At 38.4% G+C, this 23,272-nt stretch overlaps 1 protein-coding gene across 5 annotated transcripts; it reads right to left on the reverse strand.

Annotated features, from left to right (window-relative positions):
• Window positions 1–731: 731 nt before the first annotated feature.
• On the reverse strand, window positions 732–22,862 carry MRPL39 (mitochondrial ribosomal protein L39). 5 transcript variants are annotated; one of them, XM_034948129.4, is made up of 11 exons: window positions 22,683–22,835; window positions 21,730–21,936; window positions 19,077–19,216; window positions 16,447–16,546; window positions 14,872–14,939; window positions 12,382–12,494; window positions 8,970–9,035; window positions 7,894–8,047; window positions 3,913–3,960; window positions 2,780–2,832; window positions 732–830 (listed from the first exon to the last, which is right to left on the reverse strand). In XM_034948129.4, the coding sequence occupies exons 1-11, from the start codon at window positions 22,753–22,755 to the stop codon at window positions 827–829; spliced, it is 1,026 nt and encodes a 341-aa protein (XP_034804020.1). In that variant the 5' UTR covers window positions 22,756–22,835; the 3' UTR covers window positions 732–826. The 5 variants fall into 5 exon arrangements, with proteins under 5 accessions (XP_034804020.1, XP_003819261.1, XP_008970807.1 ...); XM_063601444.1 differs by lacking the exons at window positions 732–830; window positions 2,780–2,832 and adding exons at window positions 2,873–3,382; window positions 22,076–22,246 and having other exon boundaries at window positions 22,683–22,798; XM_003819213.7 differs by lacking the exon at window positions 2,780–2,832 and having other exon boundaries at window positions 22,683–22,862.
• Between the last annotated feature and the right edge of the window lie 410 nt (window positions 22,863–23,272).

Raw genomic sequence — 23,272 nt, forward strand, 5'->3', positions numbered from 1 at the left:
ACAAAGAAGCAGAAACTTTTTGGCAAAATATTTTTGTAAGACTGATAACCAAGGCTTACTCAAGGTGTGGGGAAACAGGCACTCTTAGACACTGTTATTGGGAGTAACATTTGGCAAAACCTTTGGGAAGCCAGCATCTGGTAGCACCTGTCAGTAATTCCACTGCCAGAAATCTATTTCTACAAAATTATTTATACGTGAGGCAACATAGAGTAGAACATAAGAGCATGTGAGTGAAACTATCTCCGTTCAAATTCCCACTTTACCACTTTCAAGCTCTATGCTGTTTCCTCATTTAAAAAATAGAAACGTCTTCTCAACAGGTCACTATGAGGATTATAGAAAAGGTTCCACACGTGATGGGCTTCGCACAAGACCCAGCACGTGATAAATACTCAGTTAATATTATTTATCTTCAAACATTTGCCATTTTTGCACAAGGATGTTTACTGTGCCACTGTTCGGCAAAAAATGCAAGCAAGTATAGTATGATCCTATTTATGTTTTTTAGAAATTACATTTATATTTGTATGTATCTGCCTAGATCTGTAGGAAAAAATAGAGAAAACATGCTAAAGTGTTGCATCCATGGAGCAGGAAGGGAGTGACCTGTTTTTGTACAGTTTTTACTTAAGCAACATGAAGTGTTTCATACTTTAGAGAAAAGAAAAAGTAAAGATCACTATCAATCTTGGGGAGAAAGGATTAATCTGTATAAGCACACACAAACATTACATTTAAAACATTTATTTTATTATACATATTTAAATTTTAGAAAGTTATTAGGTAGATGTACATTCCTCTGTTGCTTTACTTTGATCTTCAGTTACCTGTAAAAACATGAATAGCTTTACTTTCCTAATAAACACTTTCAGTTTTACCCTTCACCCACCATTTTAAATCATTCCACAGCCCTCTTATAATGACCCTTTATCTTTCCCCTTAAATAGTAGAATAGAAAGTTAGGAAGAAGAAAGATTTAAAGGCCAAGTAACCAATATAAATTATCAAGTAAAGAACAATAATTCCATTCAAAAATATAATCTAAGGCATATTATACCTAGGCTTCTCAAGTTGGCCATTTTACTTTTCAGCCGTAAAACAAAATCATTAGTGTAAGAAAAAACACCTGAAGTGCTGTAACAAGCTATTTTAAATCAGTTTATTTTCTTTTGGAGTATAATTCCATTTAGAATAGAACATATTACAGATTTAGTCTAAATAGATATCTCTATGTCCCTATTTCTATTCTATGTCACTCAGACTCATCAAACAGACATGGCTAAATCTGAATTCAACACCCCAAAACCTGTCCTGCCTGCATCATCTATCTTGGTAAAGGGCTCCACCCAGATACCTAAGGACAGCATTCAAGAATTCACTCTCTTCTTCCTACCTGCATATTCCATCAACAGTCCTACTAATTCAGCCTAAGTTAACTCTCACAGTCATTCTCCCTATCGCGGCTGAACTTTAGGACCTCATTCTCTTCTATCCCCCTAACAGAACTCTTGGCTTAAGTCACAGCTATATCCCATGCTACCCCTAGAATGAGCTTTTAAACAAGAATAGCTGATCAACAGGTCACTTCCCTACTCAAAATTCTCCAGTTACTCTCTAGCATCTCAGTGGGGTGGAGGAGGAAAGTCAGGAATGCAAGTTCCACAACACGGAACACAAGCCCCTCATATTCTGTTTTTGGACTGACTCTTTACCTACCCTACATGTGACCTGTACATTCAAATTCATCTTACATTCATCATGTTCTCTATGTAGGCAAGTGACTTCCTCTGAGATAACCTCCAACCCATTTTCCAACAGATTATCTGCATGGTCCACTTTTATTCACCCTTTAAAATCAGCTTAAGAGACTCCAATTCCTGGAAGCCTTCCTTAAGCAACTCCCCAGCTTGGTCTGAGTCCTCTTCTTTATGCCAGAGCCCCACATGTACACCTGAACTGTCTGCTTATAAGTCTAATTATCCAATCAACATTACTTCCCTGAGGCAGCAAGTAAATTTTGTTCATTTTTTTGTACCTCCAGACCATAACAGTACCTGGCACACAATAAACAATCAGTAAGTCTGTGTTGCATCAATGAACCACATTTAATCTAATCCCTTCAGAAAAGCAAAATGGACAGTAGAAAAAAGCAACTAAACCAGAATAAATGTTTGAAAAAATATGTATTGACTAACATCACTAGATATTCTAGGTAAGACACTGTCTCTGCCGTTTTTCTACATTTTTCATTCCTTTAAAGTGTTCAGTTACTACTGCTTCTTTAATTTTCCAAACTATTTCTTTAATATTCTTTAGCTTTTTAAATTTTTTTTAATTTTACTTAACTCCAAGTAAACACGCTGAACATTGTTTCTTTAGTTTCTTCATCTAAAATGATCACTGTGACCAACTAAAAAGAGAAAATTACTCCATCCATTCAAAGGTAATTTCTTCTCATAAGAAAAAAAATTATATAACCCTTACTCAAGAACATTATGGTGAAGTCCCTAAACAATAATTCCTATCTACATAGTCATTAATAAAGACTAGGTTTATATATCATTATGAAAAATTGTCAATAAATATTTCTTGGGTAACCCCTTCATGTGCTAATGTTGTGTTCAAAATTTGGGCTTACACAAATATAACAAATCCTGAAAGGCTTAACAGACAGAAAATAAATGTACTAGCAAAGAAAACAATCAAAAAATAGTATGTGGACATATACAATCAAGCACAAACTTATATGAATGAGTAATTATTTGTTAGAGATTACTCTGAGACTGTTCCATGGAGGAGGTACGACTCAGGCGAGGTAGTGAAGAATGACTGCGTGGTAAATAGAAAGAGAATGGGAAATGAGTCTAGAAAGAAAAACTATCATGAAGAAATAAGCAAACTTGAAAATAAGTTTAATGTGTGATGCTTAATGTGCTTGCAAGCTTAACCAGTGTTTGTGGCATTGTTGGAAATTAGGATAAGGAGGAAGTCCTAATGAGGCCAGATTACACAGGACAGCTATCAGATAACCTAAGTAAAAGAGGCACACTTAGCCTATGAAATAGGAAACAGGAATAGCTGTGGTCAAGAAATACAATCACCCGGGCCGGGCACAGTGGCTCACGCCTGTAATCCCAGCACCTTGGGAGGCTGAGGGGGGTGGATCACGAGGTCAGGAGATCGAGACCATCCTGGCTAACACGGTAAAACCCTGTCTCTACTAAAAATACAAAAAAATTAGTTGGACGTAGTGGTGGGCACCTGTAGTCCCAGCTACTTGGGAGGCTGAGGCATGAGAATCGCTTGAGCCCGGGAGGCGGAGGTTGCAGTGAGCCGAGATCGCGCCACTGCACTCCAGCCTGGGAGACAGAACAAGCCTCTGTCTCAAAAAAAAAAAGAAAAGAAATACTATCATTCCTACTCATTAAGTCTAAATGCTAATGACAAAGAATAAACTACAAAAACACAAACATTCAAATCTGGTTTTTCAGGACATTAGGATATTTGCACATTTACTGTTAATGGCTAAAGGCGGCTTTAAAATACACCTGACAAATCTTAATCCTCTAAATATTCATTAAGTTTACAAAATAAATCCTAAGACCTAACTGATACCATTACAACTATTAAGAACTATTACTATTACATAGTAATATTCTTATTTCTCTTCCAAGTTCTACAATATCATTTTCACAATATTAACAAATAAAATGAAAAGAGAACTGCCAAGTTACAACTTTACCCTTACCAACACACTAGTGAACAATCACAACACTGCTTTGACTATTGAGACAACTTACTTTTTTCCTTTCTCTTTGTTTCTTTCATTTTCCCCCCTTTGGTTGTTATTGGTTAATTTTGATGAATTTCTTTATAGAAGAGTACTCATTAGCTGTCAAAAACACTTACCATTTTCCGAGATCTTTCCAATAGCTTATCCCATATTGTAAAATGTGCCTTGAAAAGAAAAGATTTGCGATGAACTAAATGAAGCAGTAATGTCAAAGTAAAAGGGACAGAGTCTTTATATAGCTTTTAGAACAAAATAAATAAAAAGCTAGGCAGTACTAATATAGATAAGTGGTTATAAAAGTGGATCATAGTAGCAAAAAAAGGTGCTACATGGGGATAGCTGCTTTGTTTTTTGCTTTCTTCAATCGCATGAACCCGGGAGGCAGAGGTTGCAGTGAGCATTTAAGAAAAAAACGCTTAAGGATCGAACGTGCCCTTCTTTCACTTTTGCCCATCTTAATCATTTCCATCATAGAAAGCATTTCTTCTAATAGGAAGCAAAAATCTGTCCTACTTTCCCACAGACTGTGGTTCAATCCTTAAACAGCCAGTTTCAACATTCTAGAAGTCATTCTTCAAATCATAAGCAATCACAAGAAGACAGTCATTAAAAACCAACTGTGACATCTTCACACTGAAATGGCAGAAGCAGAGGATTCATCAAGTTACCCTAAAGAATAAGTAAAACCTAACAAAGACAATAGTAAAATTTTTTTTTTTTTTTTTTTTTTTTGAAATGGAGTTTCACTCTGTCGCCCAGGCTGGAGTGCAGTGGTGCGATCTCAGCTCGCTGCAACCTCCGCCTCCCAGGTTCAAGCAATTCTCCTGCCTCAGCCTCCCAAGACAATAGTAAAATTTAAACTCAATTTCCTTAGTCCATAACAACCTCCTGTAGCAGAGGATTATCAGAATGCATTAAAGAAAACTGTGCAAAGTGTATCATGACCACATCAATTTTATTAGGTCAACTGAAAGTGGCAACAAGACATATGGGCAGGCCAGTGACTACTCCACACTGAATGAGCTCATAAAATCTATAATAAAAGGTAAAATTAATAAATATCAACATACAAACCCTTCCAGGGAAAGAGGTGACTGGTATGTTTAAAGGGAAAACCATGCCTGACTCAGGCGGAATGAACTGCTGGTGCAGAAACCTTAAGCTGTGGCTGGAATATAGTGAGTGAGGAAAGGAGTGGTGGTAGATAAAGTCAGAGAAGCAGGCAGGGACCAGATAATGCAGGGCTTTGTGAGACAGGGTAAAGAGTTGGGATTTGTTCAAGGGAAGCCATTGGAAAGTTTGGGGCAGAGGAAGTACATAACAGATTGTGTATTAAAAAGATCACTTTGGCTACTAAGTGGAAAATGCACTGTAGATGGCAAGAGTGAAAGCAAGGAAGGTGAGTGAAAACAAAGAGGAACTTGGATAAGGGAAGTAGTAGTAGATGAGATGTCATAAGGTGCATAGATTCAGAATATGTTTCAGAGTTAAAAGTTGAAAGGACTTGCGGATGGATGGGCTGGGGCATGGCTATGAGGGGAAAAGAGAATCAAGGATTACCTTAAACAACTAAGGAAACAAGGGGTATCCAATCTTTTGGCTTCCCTGGGCCACACTGGAAGAAGAATTGTCCTGGACCACACATAAAATATACTAACGCTAATGACAGCTAATGAGCTAAAAAAAAAAAAAAATCGCAAGAAAACCTCATAATGTTTTAAGAAAGTTTACAAATTTGTGTCTCATTCAAAGCCGTCCTGGACTGCATGCAGCCCATGGGCTGTGAGTTGGACAAGCTTGAGTTAAAGGATGATCCCATTTTCTGAAATTGGGAAGGCTAGGAAAGGAAGCAGGTATGTGGAGAAAAGTCAAAGTCAAATGTATAGGAGAGGTGTGCTAAATTTTACAAAATGAGAGGGATGAAAGAAGATATAAATAAATAAGAAGATACAGTAAGTTCATAGACTGGAAACCTCAACATATTAAAGATGTCAATTCTCCCCAAACTGCTATACAGGTCTAATGGACTTATCAGAATCTCAGGAAGACTGTGTTGACATTGAAAATATTATCCTAACATTAAATGGAAACTCAAAGAAACTAGAAGAGTTAAAACAATTTTGATTAAAAAACAGTAACAAGGGAGGAATTACTCTACCTGATTTCACAGCCTATTTAGAGCTACAGTAATCAAGACTGTGTGGTACTGGTAGAGAGCTAAACATATGTGATCAATGGAACAGAATAGAGGACCCAAAAATAGACCTACATAAATATGCTCAGCTAATTTTTAACAAAGATGCAAAAGTAACTCAGTGGAAGAAGAGTGGCCTTTTCAACGAATGGTGTTGGAGCAATCTGACATCTATAGCCCACAAAAAAAAAAAAAAACCTAAACCTAAATCTCACACTCATAGAAAAATTAACTCAAAATGGACCACAGATTTAAACAAATGTAAAACTCTAAAACTTTTAGGAGGGAAAAAAAAAAGGAGAAAATCCTTGGGATGTAGGACTGGTCAAAGAGTTCTTAGAATTAACCCCAAAAACATAATCTATAAAAACAAAAATGTTATCAAATTTTAATAAACTAGTTTCATCAAAATTAAAAACTTCTCTGCAAAAGGCTGCTCAGAGAATGAGAAAACAAGCCACATATACAAACACAAGGTACAGACAGAAAAAGAGAGAAATCTGGAAACTACATATCTAACAAAAAACTAGTATCTACAACATATAAAGAACTCTCAAAACTCAACTGTTAAAAAGTAAAACAATCTAATTAGAACACTAGCAAAAGACATAAACAGACATTGCACCAATGAAGATATACAGATGGCAAATAAGTACATGAAAAAATGATCAATACCATTGGTCAACAGAGAAATTCAAATTAAAACTACAATGAGAAATCACTACAAACATACCAGAATGACTAAAACAAAAAAAAAGTAGTGACAGCATCAAATGCTAGTGAGGATGTGGAAAAACTGATCACTCACACATTGCCAGTGGGAATGTAAAATGGTACCGTCACTCTGGAACACTTTGGTTGTTTCTTAAAAAACTAAACATACACTTATCATATGACCCAGCAATTGCACTCCTGGGTATTTATCCCAGAGAAATATTCACAAAAACCTGCACCCAATGTCACAGCAGCTTTATTTGTAATAACCAAAGACTGAAAATAACTCAGATGTCCTTTGATGGATGAATGGTTAAACAAACCATGATACATCCAGACCAAGTAATACTACTTAGCAAAAGAATGAATGAACTACTGATATACTCAATGTACTCGGATGAAATCTCCAGAGAATTATACTGAGTGAAAAGTGCCAATCCCAAAAAATTACATACCGTTTGATCCCATTCATATAATATTCTTGAAGTGACAAAATTATAGAAAAGGAAAACAGATAAGTAGTTGGCAGGGGTAAGCAGGCAGGGTAATGGGGGCAACAGAGGGAAGTGGCTGTAAATGCGTGTGTCTATAAAAGGCCAACATGAGGGATCCCCGTAGTGAAGGAATTGTCCTGTATCTTCGTTGTATCACTGTCCATACCCTGGTGGTGACACTATATTTTAGTACTGCAAGATGCTACCATTGAGGAAACCAAGTAAAGGTACATGGGATCTCTCTATGTCTTATAACCCAATTATCTCAAAATCAAAAATTTAAATAAAAAGATTAGCAAGGGGTGGGAGCAATGTGGAAAATGTCAGGCTTCGGGTCATGATGGATCATTAAAATTAGAGGGAAGAGCATGCCAAATTTAAGCTTAAAAGGCATTCCAGAAAGTCTTACCAATACGCACTCTAAAACCCCCTCTGTCAATGTACCCTCACCTATGCTAACTTGAAATTTTTAAATGCTATATCAATTTAATTTTTTCAACTAATGTTTCTTTTGTAATTGTATATTTACACCCTGGGCAACTTTGTTTTCAATCATAAACCTGAGTTTATAAAATATTAGTGTCATATAACTTAAGAAAAATTAAAAGTTTATATTCTTCAAACTGGTATAAAATCAAGTCCGGAATTATATCTATACCCAAACTGGAAGACCTAGAACTTTAAGCTTTACTTACTCTTAAGTGAACAGGTAAAGACACACCCTGGAATCTTCGTATGAGACTTGGCTGGGTGGGTTGAAGATTGTGAACTGCTGACACTTCATACTGGAAACAAATACTTGTTCTTGGAATAAGAGGGCCCTCACTCACATCAATGAAGTCACCTATTCTGATTGATTTAAAAATAAACAAAACTGCAACATCAAATAATTTGTAAGAGCTTGAAAAAGAAATCTCTTCCTTCTCTTTGCTGCTAACATCCCTAATCAAGAACATTATATATGGTTCAATTCAGTTTCTAATGACCCCTGACATAATGCTCTCAAGTAAAGAGGCTAAAACTTTGAAAATTAAATCAAATGAACCATTTTCTTAATTAGCATTGTACAGGTTTTAAGGTCTTTAAGAGTCATGCAACACATCATGCTATCAAGCTGATCCAATTGCCTAAAACCGATCATCTACAACCTTACAATAACCCATGTAACGAAGCTGAGAATTCAGTGTGTAGGACAGATTGTGTTCAGAAACAAAGGGCAGTTTCTAGAGGAAAAAAGTGAAGTTCAATTCATAAAAACAGGAGGATGAGAAAATGGATCCAGGTCATGAAGTCATTTCTGCAGAATGCATTGTCTTGGGACTTGCTCCCCATGGGAGAACGTCATCATAAGCAGTGGACCTTTCTCATCCATGCGTGAGAAAGCACATTCTGGCTTAACTTACATGTATCATAAGTAATTACTAGTTAGTCAGTATTCATATGAATTACGATGTTCAATTCATCACAACGACTATCTTGCCCAGTTTCAAAACACCTAAAAATTACATTCTTAAACAGTGGTTTTCAACTCAAAATTAAATAAAAATAGCAAACAATAAAATGAGGATTATAGAAACCACAAGTGTTCCTGAAGATAACTTCAAGCTTCCATTTACCACCATATCAAAACAATGAACGAAGCAACCAAAAATAAGGTAATAAGAACAAAATAAGACACAAATTCATCTTTTTTGGACATATGCTTCATTCAGATAACAATAAAGCTAAGCCTTACTCTAACATAGCAGCCAGTTTTTAGACTTTTACTTACCTGTGTAGCTTGACTATTCTCTCAGGGTTCTGAGATGCCTTCTCTTCTATGAAATCTATTTTGTACCTGAAAAGCAGCAAAGAAAAAAACATTTTTTTAACTCAAAATATGTAAAAAGGTGTTTAAAGATACCTCCCTTTCTCTTCCTCTTCAGCCATACTTTCTGAGAGTAGGTTACACTTGGAACCTCCCTTTAATCTGGCCACAGCCCCATGACTCTGCCAAACTGTTCTCAACAAAGTCACAGACTTGCTTGGTGTCAACCCAGTGGACATTTTTTGGTCCTCATTTTCTTAATACCAATGCTCACCTCCATTTCTCAATGTGTTCTTTCTTTCCATTTTTATTTCTTTTTTTTTTTTTTTTTTTTGAGGCAGGGTCTTACTCTATCACCCACCCTGGAATGCAGTGGCATAATTATAGCTCACTGCAGTCTCAAACTTCGGGCTCAAGCGACCCTCCTGCCTCAGCCACCCAAGTAGCTGGGACTACAGGTGTGAGCCACCATGCTGGGCTAACTTTTTTTGGTAAAGATAGGGTCTTGCCATGTTGCTCAGGCTGGTCTCAAACTCCTGGTGTCAAGCAATCCTCCTGCCTCAGTCTCCCAAAATGCTGGGATTATAGCGATGAACCACCACATCCAGCCTCAAAGTGCTCTTTCCATGGGTATCAGTGGCATTCCTTACTGCTTGTTATTTTACATCTCTGGCCACTCCTGTCTTTCTCTACCCTTTGAGAATTCTATCCTACACCCTCTTTTCACGCTAAGCATCCTCCCTAGGTCAGCCCCTTGAGCTACAACTTATGTAGTAGTATCTCCTATATCTCTGTTTCTAATCTACCTACCTCTTCTGACCACCAAACTGTATATCCAAGACCCATTTGGACATCCTCTAGGATGTTCCACAAGCACCTTACCCTGAAATTTGCAAACTGCACAAATTACCACCTCTTTCCCCACCCAAACTTGTTCTTCCTCCTGAATTTCCTGTCTTAGTACGATACCACCAACCACCCAGGTGTCCATGTGAAAAACCTGGGAGATTTCCTTGATTCCTTTCTCCTACCGTATCTCCTTTATTCAATTCATTATCAAGTTGTCAATTTGACTGCCCAGTATCTCTCAAATCTACCCAATTCTGTCAGTATAGCTAAAGGCACAGATGAAACTGCACAGCCCAGGTTCAAACCATGACTTTACCATTTACTATTGAGAGCTTTGTCTGTTTACCTCAGGGTGCTAAACAAGTAATATGTGTAGGTGCACCACAGGTGTATGCACAATTATGTGGCAAAGTTAGGGAACACTGGTTTATGCAAAAACACCCACTGACTGCTACAGTCCCCCAGGCACTAATAAGGGTGCCAGTTCCCTTGAATACTTATCCCTCCTGACCCACCTCCAAGAGATGCTCCTGTCCCCTGAGAGTCAAAGCCACAAAAAGGTCCCACCCTTACTCCTGCAGCAGAAGGACTCAATCACTGACCCACCTTCAATGAACCAACTCTTTTGTCCTATCAAGCTTCCTCCAGAATTATCCCCTTCCTCCTACCACACACTCAACTAAGTTACAAAAGTCCCAGAAGCCGCTACCAGTCCTTGACAGTTAGAGGAATGGGAAATCTCAATGTGTACTGAATGGAAGTCAAAAGTACACTGTCCAGTAAAGTACCATGGTGCACTTAAATGTGATTAGTACTAGTTAAAATGTGCCTTAAGTGTAAAACACATACCAGGTTCTGAAGATTTAGTGAAAAAGAATATAAAATAACATCAATATTTAAATATTGATTACACTGAGTAACATTTTAGATGTATCATTTAAATAAAATCATTAAAATTAACTTCAACTTTTGTTTTGACTTTTTTTCAATGCAACTACAGAAAATTTCAAATTATACAGATGTCTCATATTATATTTCTTTTGGGCAGCATGTGCCTAGACTTCTGTCACAGAGAGTGACTTCACGTGTTCAGATAGTCCAAAGAATTTTCTTGTCGAATCAATGCTATAAATGGTGGTTTGGTTCTGCAATACTATCTGTACTCAGTTAAAACAGTACATTACAACTGGTTTCTAAATCCACTGGTTCCAGGACACGCTAAAAATGTTTCAAGAAAACGTGTTTCATGGGCAAATATATTTGGGAAATTTTCAATGTCCACTTTGGGAGACCGTTGAGTGAGATGAGTAAAAATTTTTTTTTTTTTTTTTTTTGAGACGGAGTCTCGCTCTTTCGCCCAGGCCGGACTGCAGTGGCGCCACCTAGGCTCACTGCAAGCTCCGCCTCCCGGGTTCACGCCATTCTCCTGCCTCAGCCTCCTGAGTAGCTGGGACTACAGGCGCCCGCCACCACGCCCAGCTAATTTTTTGTATTTTTAAAAGAGACGGGGTTTCACCGTGTTAGCCAAGATGGTCTCGATCTCCTGACCTCGTGATCTGCCCGCCTCGGCCTCCCAAAGTGCTGGGATTACAGGCGTGAGCCACCGCGCCCAGCCGAGTAAAATTTTTTAAGCCACTGTTCTTCAAACTCAGCTTAACACAGTACATGGTTTCACATGTCAATTAACATCCTATAGAAGAATACTATAAGACAGACTGCTTTGAGAAATGCCAAGCTATAAAGTATGTGTCAAAAACACACTCATAACTAACCCAATATATTTATGATAACCTATCCCTATGAGAATTTGTAATTCAACTTCTATATACCTAAAGAAATTCTAATCAGTAACCTTTCACAATTCTTAGGTGCATATTTTGGCTTCAGACTCTGTTTTTTTTTTTTTTTTTTTTACAGCACAGGTTTCTCTTTCTAGTTAGTTCTAATATTGTATTAGATTAATGTTAAAACTTAGCTCATGTTCTTACAACTGGTAGTAGAAGGTGAACTGAAAGTTTTCTGAGAACTGAGAAGCCAGACAGGAATTAAAATGTTAAAGAAAATCCATCAAATGAATAATTCACATGCAGAAGATTAAGACCTGGCTGTGTAAACATTTTACTTCAGCTGTTAGCCCCCTCCCAAACTGCTTGCATTTTCAATCTTATCAGTGTCATTTTAAGTGTGGAGGGGTAGGAGAGAAACACTGCCAAATACACACAAATATATAGTCGCTTAACGTACATTATCACTTCACACTAGAAAGAAAAAAGGGAAACATGCCACTATGTTGATATAATGAGAAAGGCTGGTCCAAGAACAGAGAAGTAAAACAAAGTGAGAAAATTATCAAGGGACATGGGGAACATTTTCCTCAGCGAAATAAATGAGATCACAGAGGTCTCAGAGTGGAAAATAATACACTGTCATATGTATATCAAATATAAAAAATTTTAAGACCTGAATTTTCTTTATTACATATAATACTGGGAGAGTTAGCCTTGATTTAAAGAAAGCCAACACTTACTTGCTGTGTTGAAATATTTCCAATGCCACTTTTGCTTCAACTTCCAGAGTTTCAAATGGAAGATCTTTATAAATTAAAGCATGAGCATCCTTTGTGAAGGAACGTAAGTTCTCCTTAAAAATGAAAGTAATAACCTTTAGTAACAATTCACTGAAAAGCATTTCTCCATAAGCCAGTTGAAACAAAATCTATGCTTAGTACTGCAAATCCAACTAAAATAAAAGATAAAATCAAATTTGTTAGAACAGAAAGTTATTAATTTGCAACAACTGAAGTTTTGGACCATAAACTATAAAACTTCTTATTTACCTGTAATTAAGGTGTCAGCCTTCATTAATACTAATTATTAAAGATAAAACTATAAAGAAATTTTACCCAAATTATATAATTTCATCCAAATTATACAACCTTAAAATGTTTATTAAAACTATGATGCAGCAAGTAAAAATGCCAATAAATAAATAGCAAGACATAAAAATGTGTTTACAGTATGAATAAAACTAAGTTTATTAAATATATGGGGAAAAAATTATTTTCTTAATTATGAAAGTTTCACTAGAAATGTAGCATCATCACCCACCCTGTACAAAGTATAGCATGTCCAATATTAAAAGTTTCTGCTTAATAAAAATGTCAATTTTACACAATTAAAATGATGAAGAATACACATTAACAATGTTTTTAAGATTTTTAATAAAAATTCTAATTGAGCTTTCATACTGTAAATCATTACTAATAATACAGAAAAAACCAAGCACTATTACACAAGTAATTTTTATAATGAAATTATTTCCATAAAAATCCTATTAGACTTTTTTGCATGAAATGACTTCTCTATAAAGAATAATTTACTATATAAAAAAATCAACATTCATGGTTTAATACAACTATTCCTTCAATGTAACTCTACCCTACTTTCTTTAAGCTGTCTACTCAACCCAACTCCATGCAGTCTGCAATCAGCTCACATATTTCTTTTGTAAGGTTTTATCTTTTAAAAAAGAAAAATGCAAAAGCCAAGCACAGTGGCATACACCTGCAGCCCCAGCTACTAGAAAGGCTGAGGCAGGAAGATTGCTTGGGCCCAGAAGTTCAAGGCCAGCCTGGGCAACATAGTGAGACCCCCATCTCTTTAAAAAAAAAAAAAAGAGAGAGAGAAAGAAAGAAAAAAGCAGTTATGTTTCACAGATAATGAAAATTAAATCTTGACCTCAGTTTTTACCTAACTTGCCCCAGTAAAGAAAATCTTAAATTTGGAGACATACTTGAAAAGGAAGAAGCTACACTGACAAGAGCCCAGAGGTCATGAAGAAACAGTTCCAATCCCTTCCCTCCCCTCTTTCCATCCTCTTCTCTCTCTTCCCTCTCCCTTTTTCTCATTCTTTCTTGATTCCCTCTTCTCTCCCTCTCAATATTATGTAATATGTGCAGGATTATACAAAAAGTAATTTCCAAGGCCAAATTTAAAGCTGGATCTGCCCTTACTCCAAAATCCTTGGTTTTAAGAACCACTACAGTATTTTACTAAATCTAAGATGTATTACTAAGGGAAAAAAAAAAAAAAACCACTACAAATTCTAATTGCAAGATACCATCTAATATAAGGCTTATATATTTTCAGAGATATTAAATATAAAAAGAATGTACACAGTGGAAATGATAAAATGATGTGCTACACTGCTTCCCCTTTTCAGATCTCCAGACTCCCAATACATAGGACATATAGTTTTGTTTAATTAAGAATTAGGTATTTGCCTATTCTCCCCAATCAGAACTACATCTCTAGGCTTGATCTTTGATAACCATCAGCACCCCTTACCTACTGAGCACCTGATCTAGACTGTCCTTGTTAGGCTCTGTTGCTACCCAAGTCCCAGACCAACAAGGACCATCCTCATTACAAAGGCAAACCATTCACAAAGAGTTTAGTTTGTTAATATTTCATTTGTTGATGCTTGAGTTAGCTTTGTCAAAGTCTGATTCTTTAATTCACCCAGCTCTCAATGTGACCCTTGTATATACAGGGACCTCACTGTATGCAACAAGTTAAAATGGTTTAGGGGAGTGGTTTTCAAATTGTGCTCCAGCGACCCAAACAAGTATGGCTCCAGGCCCCCTACTACCACATGGGTCAAGATAGTTAAGTTTTTATATTTTATATTCTGGGCCTCTTGAAAACCACTACCTTAAAACCACTTAGAAGGAACATCAAGAAAAGGTCAAGCAGAACATAAAGTTTCAAGACAACTGACCATGTTGATGTAAATACTCTCATTCACATACCTCTGTGTCTTAAATAGGCTGAAAAAGCAACAACACCAATAGATGGATAGATAGACAGACAGACAGACACATAGATACATAGATAGATACATAGATTCTTTTAAATGTTCTCAACATGCAGTACCATTCAACAACACTAACATAGGAATCATTCTAACAAAGAAAGGCAGACACTCTAAAATTAATACTCCAGAAGAATACACTTACTTTTGTTGGCATCCACTCATCAAGTTTGCTATCCAAAACTACGTCATAACAGAAGGCACCAGAAATTACTGTAAATCCAACCAAAATAAAAAGCAAAGTCAAACCTGCCCCAACAGAAAGTTACTAATTTGCAACAACTGAATATTTAGACCATGAAAAGAAGGATTAGCACTCTCTCCCAACTCTACAGATTATAAAATGGTTGCCATTCTTCCAGCTGCTTGCCAGAGCTCTATCAAATTTCCCTTAGCCAAAAGATTGTCAACCCCAAATCACAAATATTTTTTAAACATTCAAGTTTTCTTCAAAAATGCTATTACCATACAGATTTCATACAGTTACCAGATGTAAAAATTCTGGGAAGCCAAGGCAGGTGGATCACCTGAGGTCAAGAATTTGAGACCAGCCTGGCCAACATAGTAAAACCCCATCTCTACCAGAAATATAAAAATTAGCCGGGCTTGGTGGCAGGCACCTGTAATCCCAGCTACTTGGGAGTCTGAGGCAGGAGAATCGCTTGAATCTGGGAGGTGCAGGTTGCAGTGAGCCAAGATTGCGCCACTGCACTCCAGCCTTGGCGACACAGCGAGACTCCGTCTTAAAAAAAAAAAAAAAAAAAAAATCCAAAAGAACAAGGTATTTAGTAAGTAGATAAATAACTTAATGGATACAAAATGTTACATTTCTTTTATATCCCCTAAATATCTTCTTTTTGGGGTTTTGTTCTTAGAATCATTTCTTGAGCTTCTTTCAAATATTTTAGGTATATCTACTTCTTTAAAAAAAAAAAAAATTAGACACGTGCTCCTACCATACTTACTATTCCCAAATCCTAGTTTTAGCAAAATTACAGTCCACACCCTTTCATTTCACCAAAGTGCTGTCACTTTCCAAAGTAATGGTCCTGTCTGGTGAAATATTACCACCTAAGCACAGCTCCTTACAGTAGTCTACTTATACTCAGATTTCCTCCTCCTCTATACATCCAATTTGGAAATATATGCTTAAAGTTGTAAAAAATAAATGCTAAGGGCTGGGCATGGTGGCTCACGCCTGTAATCCCAGCACTTTGGGAGGCCGAGGCAGGCGGATCACGAGGTCAGGAGATCGAGACCATCCTAGCTAACATGGTGAAACCCCGTCTCTACTAAAAATACAGAAAAATTAGCCAGGCGTGGTGGCGCACACCTGTAGACCCAGCTACTCGGGAGGGTGAGGCGGGAGAATGGTGTGAACCCCAGAGGCAGAGCTTGCAGTGAGCCAAGATCACGCCACTGCACTCCAGCCTGGGTGACAGAGTGAAACTCCGTCTCAAATAAATAAATAAACACTGAGATAGTGGAACTCCATGAAATTCATATTCAAGACACTTTCCAGTAATTCTATGATGTTAATTATTAACCTGCAAAGACTACTTCATGTTTCATCATAGTAAGAAAGATTTTGTTACCCATGATAAATGAAACATATGTATAATGGTAATTTATATTAGTACTAAACTCTATACGTCATCAAAAATTGGTACCAAAATATTTAAGGATCACAAAAAGACATATACTTATATGTATACACTACCAGGAACTTCTGGAGCTCTGACCAAATTGACCATATATTCATCTTTGAATGCCCTCTCTATCACATAGCCCATCATCATAGCACAGGAACGCCAATATGCCTAGAAAAAATATATACATATATAAAATATATATAAACACACTGAGATTCACTAAAGTTTTGACAATATTAAATTTTAAGTGAACTTCTGACTTAGAAAATATTTCTCATATATCTCTGTTCGCACAATGTAGCAACAGTTACCATCAGGCCATGACGTTACCTCGACCAAGCAAAAATCAAAAAAGAATGAAGCATGAACCTCAGGTTCTTAGCAATGTTTCTGTGCAAGATTTCAAACACCATAATGGTTATCAACCCCAACAGATAGTTTTATTATCTGAAAGTATTTATTTTTAACCCACGATAAAGTTAACTTGTTAACAAACTTGTGCTAAAGTAAAATAAATATATTAATTATGTAACTTTATATCATTTACAAATATGGAGAAAAACTCAACTTTTATGAATTATTAGTGACTCTTATCCTATACCTAACACCCTAACACATCGTTCAGATTACTCATATTTATAGCAGAGCAGCAGGAACTGGGCTTTCATCTTACCAGCACATTTTGATTCACGGACATGCCTGAGATGGTATCAGAGCAATGACCTGATCAGTCACAAGGAGAAACCTGCACCATACCTGTCCATTGTGTTCCCCTCCTGCTGACACTACTCTGTGCACTTTTCAGAAGCTCTTCTTAACATTTGAGGACTACAAAAGTGGGATCACTTCTCCATTATAAATTCAACGCAACCATATTACACTAAAAATAAGTACAGACCCAGGCCTTGAAGGCAAGTAGCAACATGTACTTCTTCATCTATCCTACCTAAATGTCTTTAAACGTCTGTTGAACTCCTGTCAGAATGCCTAGGTTCAAATCTGGGCTCCACTATTTCCTAAATCAGTAACCTTGGTCAAGCTGCTGAACTTCTCTTTGTCTCAGTTTATTCATCGGGAAAATGGGCAGAATAGCACGAACTCACAGAGTTTGTATGAAGGTTAAATGAGTTAATATCTGTAAATCACCTAGAACAGTGCCTGATACATAATACATACATACTCATTGTTGGCTATTACTGTCATTTCTATCATTTTCTTGTTCAACTATTTCAACAAATATTTATTAAACACCTACTGTATGTATATTTTATTCATCGGGAAAATGGGGAGAATAGCACAAACTCACAGAGTTTGTATGAAGGTTAAATGAGTTAATATCTGTAAATCACCTAGAACAGTGCCTGATACATAATACATACATACTCATTGTTGGCTATTACTGTCATTTCTATCATTTTCTTGTTCAACTATTTCAACAAATATTTATTAAACACCTACTGTATGTATATCAAGAACTAGGTCCAATAAGGGAAATGGTCCCTATCTTCACATCCGACCATTTATGTTACAAGACAAAATTAAAATATCATATCTAGAGACTAGCCAAGTTGTGTGAGACCTTAGAGAAAAGAGGATTAATTTTGACAAGGAGAAACTTAGAAGGTTCCACAAAGCAGATGGCCTTTTAATTGAATTGTAAAAAATAAATAGGATTTTAATAGAGAGAAAAGAAAATGCTCACATTTGGCGAAAGCATCAACAAAAGCAAGGTGGATAACACAGCATAAACCATTAGTGACTGATATGGTTTAGCCCTGTGTTCCCACCCAAATCTCATCTCGAACGAAGGAGAGACCTGGTAGAAGGTGACTGGATAATGGGGCGGTTTCCCCCAGGCTGTTGTCTTGATAGTGAGTTGAGTTCTCATGAGATCTAATGGTTTAAAGGTGTTTAGCAGTTCCCCTGCTCACTCTCTCTCTTGCCTCCATGTAAGATGTTCCTGCTTCCACTTCTACTATAATTGTTAAGTTTCCTGAAGCCTCTCCAGCCATGAAAAATTGAGTCAATTAAACTTCCTTCCTTTATAAATTACCCAGTCTCAGGGAGTTCTTTATAGCCGTGTGAAAATGGACTAATACAGTGACCAAGTACTCTAATGAGGCCAGAGCAAGGAGGAAGTAGAAAGAAGCAGGGGGAGGCCAAGCTGGAAAGGCAGGCTGGGAACAGATCATACAGGGCCTGGAAAGCTATGTGAATGTTAACAGGCAGGCAAGTTCTTTAGGTGTAAGTGACATGATCCTTGGACAAGTCACTTAATAAAGCTGTTATATGCCTGTAAAAGAACAACTTTTAAGTACCGAAAAAAAAAGTGGGGGGATGGGTAAGCAGAAAGAGTTAAAAAGTTATTGAAATCATCTAGATAAGATGGTCAAAGGCTGAATTCAAGCAGTAGCAGTGGAAATGGAATCACCCACAATATAGAGAGTGATTAATGAATGTAAGTTGAACAAAGATATGAATATAAAAGACATAGCGTACAAAAATACCCACAAATGGATGCCACTGATAAATTCTGAACTACAAAAGTGCCTAATCTAACAGGTAAAACATTGACTAAAGAGTACAATACAACATTTGAACTTGGCCATATTTTTACATTACACCCCATAGAAAACAGGTCTTAATAAAAAGGTGAAGATACTGGGGAAACAGAAAAAGAATGTAGAGATAGAAATACCTTATTCACTTCTCCTGGATCACGATCTTTGAAAGTAAGAAATTTAATTTCACAGGACTTTGTTAAAGGCTTATACATGTCCCAAGGCTGTCCATCCACCAGAGCCAGAATGGACTTCCTGCAATACCACTCGCTTAAATCTAGAAATTTAAAACAGACTGATTATCTAACAAAATCCAGAGTGAAAAGTCACATGTTTAAGTGCTATATTTAGAAATATAACAATGGAAAGGCAAGATTCAGCAGACTGTCCTTTTTAGAGAAAAAAAGTATATTACGTCTATAATCAATTAAAAAAAAAAACCCTACAAAAATTAGCCAGGTGTGGGGGCACGTGCCTGTAATCCCAGTTTTTTGGGAGGCTGAAACAGGAGAATCGCTTGAACCAAGATGGCAGAGGTTGCAGTGAGCCAAGATCATGCCACTGCACTCCAGCCTGGGTGACAGAGCGAGACTCTGTCTCAAAAATAAATAAATAAATAAAATAATACCCAATATACTCAAGGTCTTATTGGTTATTAACAAAATTACCCAAACCATTTACAAAATTCGTTCAGGCTACATCTAGTTTGAAATTAATTTGCTAATTATTAACGAAAAAAGTTACACTTGAATATTCAGAGAGCAGCATCATGGATACATTTGGATAGATACACACACAACTCAAAAGAAAAGGGAAATATATTAATACACACCTACAAAAATCAGTTCTAGATTGGTTTTGGGTCTTGCTCCCAAACCATCTCTTATTTCCATGACATAGATGCTTCAAGTTAAATACAGTAGTTACCACTTTTTAATAATTAATATTAATTCCCAGATAAGCCAATCAGCTCTGGTCTGTTTCATCATCCCAGAATGCAATGCCAACTGTTAATGCCAATTAGATGTTCTGCAATTACACAGCTACTCACAAAAGTAGTCAAACTACAGGGTCTAAATTATCAACCACTACATAAACCCCGTAAAGTCAGGGATCATGTCTACTTTTGCTCACTCATCAGTATATCCAGAGTCTAGCACCAGGCCTGGAATATAGCAGGTGTTCAATAAGTTTACTGAATGACTGCAAGCATGAATGACAAGAACATCTCATGGCAGGGGTCATGCTGAGGATGCTTCAGAAGCTTCATCACTACATGTGATGTGTATAAAGCTCCTTAAGGGCCTGAGTTTTGTCTTATCCTCCTCTGTAGTCCTAATGCCTATCACATCGCAGAGGTTCCAGAAATACTTGAAAACCAAATGAGTAAATATTTATAAGTACTAATTCAAATGCCAGAGTGAAGGAAGATTAAGAGTGAGTGTACACTCTCTAGGCCAGTTTAAGCTGATAACTAAAGTTGTTAATGACTTAAATGGAATCGTTACTGAGTTTTCCAAAAGTTTAAGCAATGCAGCTAGTCATGCCTGTATCTGTTTTGGGGCTTCTTTAATTTAAATATTACCAGTTCTATCAAACGTACTATCAAAACATTTTGATCAAAAATAAAATATAGAAGTTCTTATTCCCTTCATTTCCACACAAAATCACACATGGGGCACAGTTGTCTCCTTTAAGATATAAATAAATACTTTTACCCCAATCACATTCACCCCATGCACATTCCTACTCACACATTTACCACATGTACATATAAATGTCAACAAAAATACAACACAGAGAGAGCCAAGTGGAAAGCAGATGATAGATGTAAGTTAGGCTATACAATGAAGAGGGGAGAAAGAAAAAGGCGGCAAAAAAAAAGCTGATCATCTGCAGCCATGGCAATCCCTTTACACCAAAATCCTTTATTGAGACCTGCACGGTGACTCCTCCCACCACATCACAGCCCTAGCTAAAAGGAACAAGCAAATCCCAGCTACTTGGGAGGCTGAAGCAGGAGGAGAGCTTGAGGTCAGAAGTTCAAGACCAGCCTGGGCACCACAGCCACCCTCTCTCTCAAAAATAAAAATAAATTAGCCAGGTGTGGTGGTGGGCGCCTGTAGCCCCAGCTACTTGGTAGGCTGAGGCTAGGAGTTTCAGTGAGCTATGATAGTACCACTACACTCCAGCCTGGGAGCAGAGCCAGACCCCCATCTCTAAAATTAAATTAAATTAAAGGAGAAAGCACACTAGTAACAATGCACTCAGGTCTGGCCACTTTCTGCCAGAAAATTATCTAGTACCATAAACAAAGCCAGATTCAAACAAGCGCCAGGCAGGACAATCTGTGCACTACAGTGCCAACCTTGCAATACTCAGAGTACCCTCCAGAACTACAGGGACAGTGAATAGACAATAAGGTGCCAGATAAAGAACCTCTGGGAAGTCCAGGGACTTCTGCGCCCACCACATCTGGCTAATTTATTTCTATTTTTATTTTTTGAGAGACAGGGTGGCTATGGTGCCCAGGCTGGTCTTGAACTTCTGGCCTCAAGCTATCCTCCTGCTTCAGCCTCCCAAGTAGCTGGGATTTGCTTGCTCTTTTTAGCTAGGGCTGTGATGTGGTGGGAGCAGTCACCATGCAGGTCTCAAGAAAGGATTTTGGTATAAAGGGATTGCCATGGCCGCAGATGACCAGAAGTAATTACAGCATCCTGTCTCCTGCACCAGTGCTTCCACACAGCTTAAGTAAAAGGGTCAAAACTGTAACCTGATTCTGCTACTTACGCATGGCACAACTGTAGGGAGTTGAAATGTTTTTATTCATCACGAAGACAGTACCGGGGTCAGTTTTCCCAACATGCTTAACTTCTATCTTCTCAGTTCGGGGAGTTAATGATAACTGCCTGGCTTTCTCTTTATTAAAGAGATCATTCCGCATTTCTGTCAATTCTGACGGTGACAGCTGAGAAGCTGGCGATGTTGCTATAAATCCTGTGGAGTAGTTACAATAAATATGAAGACTGAAAAAATGATTAACGTACTGCCAAAAGTGCGCTCAGAGGTAAAATTAAACCAATTTGTAATATTAACAAACACCAGCGGAAGAAACAGAGCTGGCCCAGATACGTGCCTCTACTTTTAAATTTGGCTCTTTCACATCAGATCGCTATTTCCCACCAATTTCCTGTGTCGTGTTTCCAATCGGTGCTTTACAATAAGGGGCAAAAAGTAACCAGGAAACGGAGTCAAAACTGGACTAGAGTCATTGGGAAGGTGAACAAAGTGGTCGGTTGGACAGGGTCTGAAGAAAAACAAGAAAATTTCAGGAAACCAAAGGTCCCACACCAAAACTATCAATATCCATAATGAGAAATGCTGAGTTTATATCCCAAAGGCCAAATCAGGGAACCTGCCAAGGCAAGTACGAGTATTCCTTGGGAAGACGTGGACAGATGTGCACGGAACGTGCGCTGCTTCCCAGAGGCGGGCCCAAGCTCCTCCCGCGGCCTGGCTCCGACCCCTGCCCTTGCCCCTGCCCTTGCCCCTGCCCTCCGCCAGACCCTCGTTCCCATAAATTAGTCCTCCCAAGCTGTGCAAGAGCGACCGCCGCGGAGGGACTGAGAAACCCTCCTCCTTCCTCTGCCCCGCGGGACCTCCCCGGCCCCGCCTCAGGCCCAATCTAGACAGACACCACTATCTAGGCCTCGCTCCCTGTCCCTACGGCCTCTGAAACTCACTCCAGCTGATCCCGCCACCGGGTGCGACCCGCCAGAGCCGCAGCGCCCGGGAACCCATGGCCAGCGCCTCCATAGCAGCGGTGAGAACCGTCGCGCGCAAGTCCTTCTCCGCCCTCCTCCCCCGGAAACCGAACGCGCACTCGGAGTTCCGCAGGACAGGTCTGTTCCGGACCCAGCACTCAGACTGCTCGCCTCCACCGGGGGGCGTCAGGCCTCGCTGGGGATTCAGTGGCTGAGACCCCGAGACTCGGAGCCGGGGCGCGTTACCTGTGCTCGATACCTGGGCGCGGTCACCTACCCAGAGGTGCAGGGCCCCCAGGGCGGTCGGCCTGCCGCCCACCACGTAGGCTCTGCAGGGAAACAGAGTTCCACAGGCGTCGTTGCCCTCCGCCTTCAGCCCTCCGCGGGTTCGATCCCGGCCACCCAGGTGAAGCGCTTGCTTCCCTAAAAGAATATATGGTTTTCTTGGCGGGGGGAGGGGGGGGAGGGAATGGGGAAGGCGTCTTCTATTTTGTCAGCGATGACATCTTCTAACGCGTGGCTTAACTTTAAATTGTGCCGGGTAGGTTCTTAGTTCGGCTGGCGTGGGT

The sequence above is a fragment of the Pan paniscus genome, chromosome 22, assembly GCF_029289425.2.
Source record: "Pan paniscus chromosome 22, NHGRI_mPanPan1-v2.0_pri, whole genome shotgun sequence".
Taxonomy (NCBI): Eukaryota; Metazoa; Chordata; class Mammalia; order Primates; family Hominidae; genus Pan; species Pan paniscus.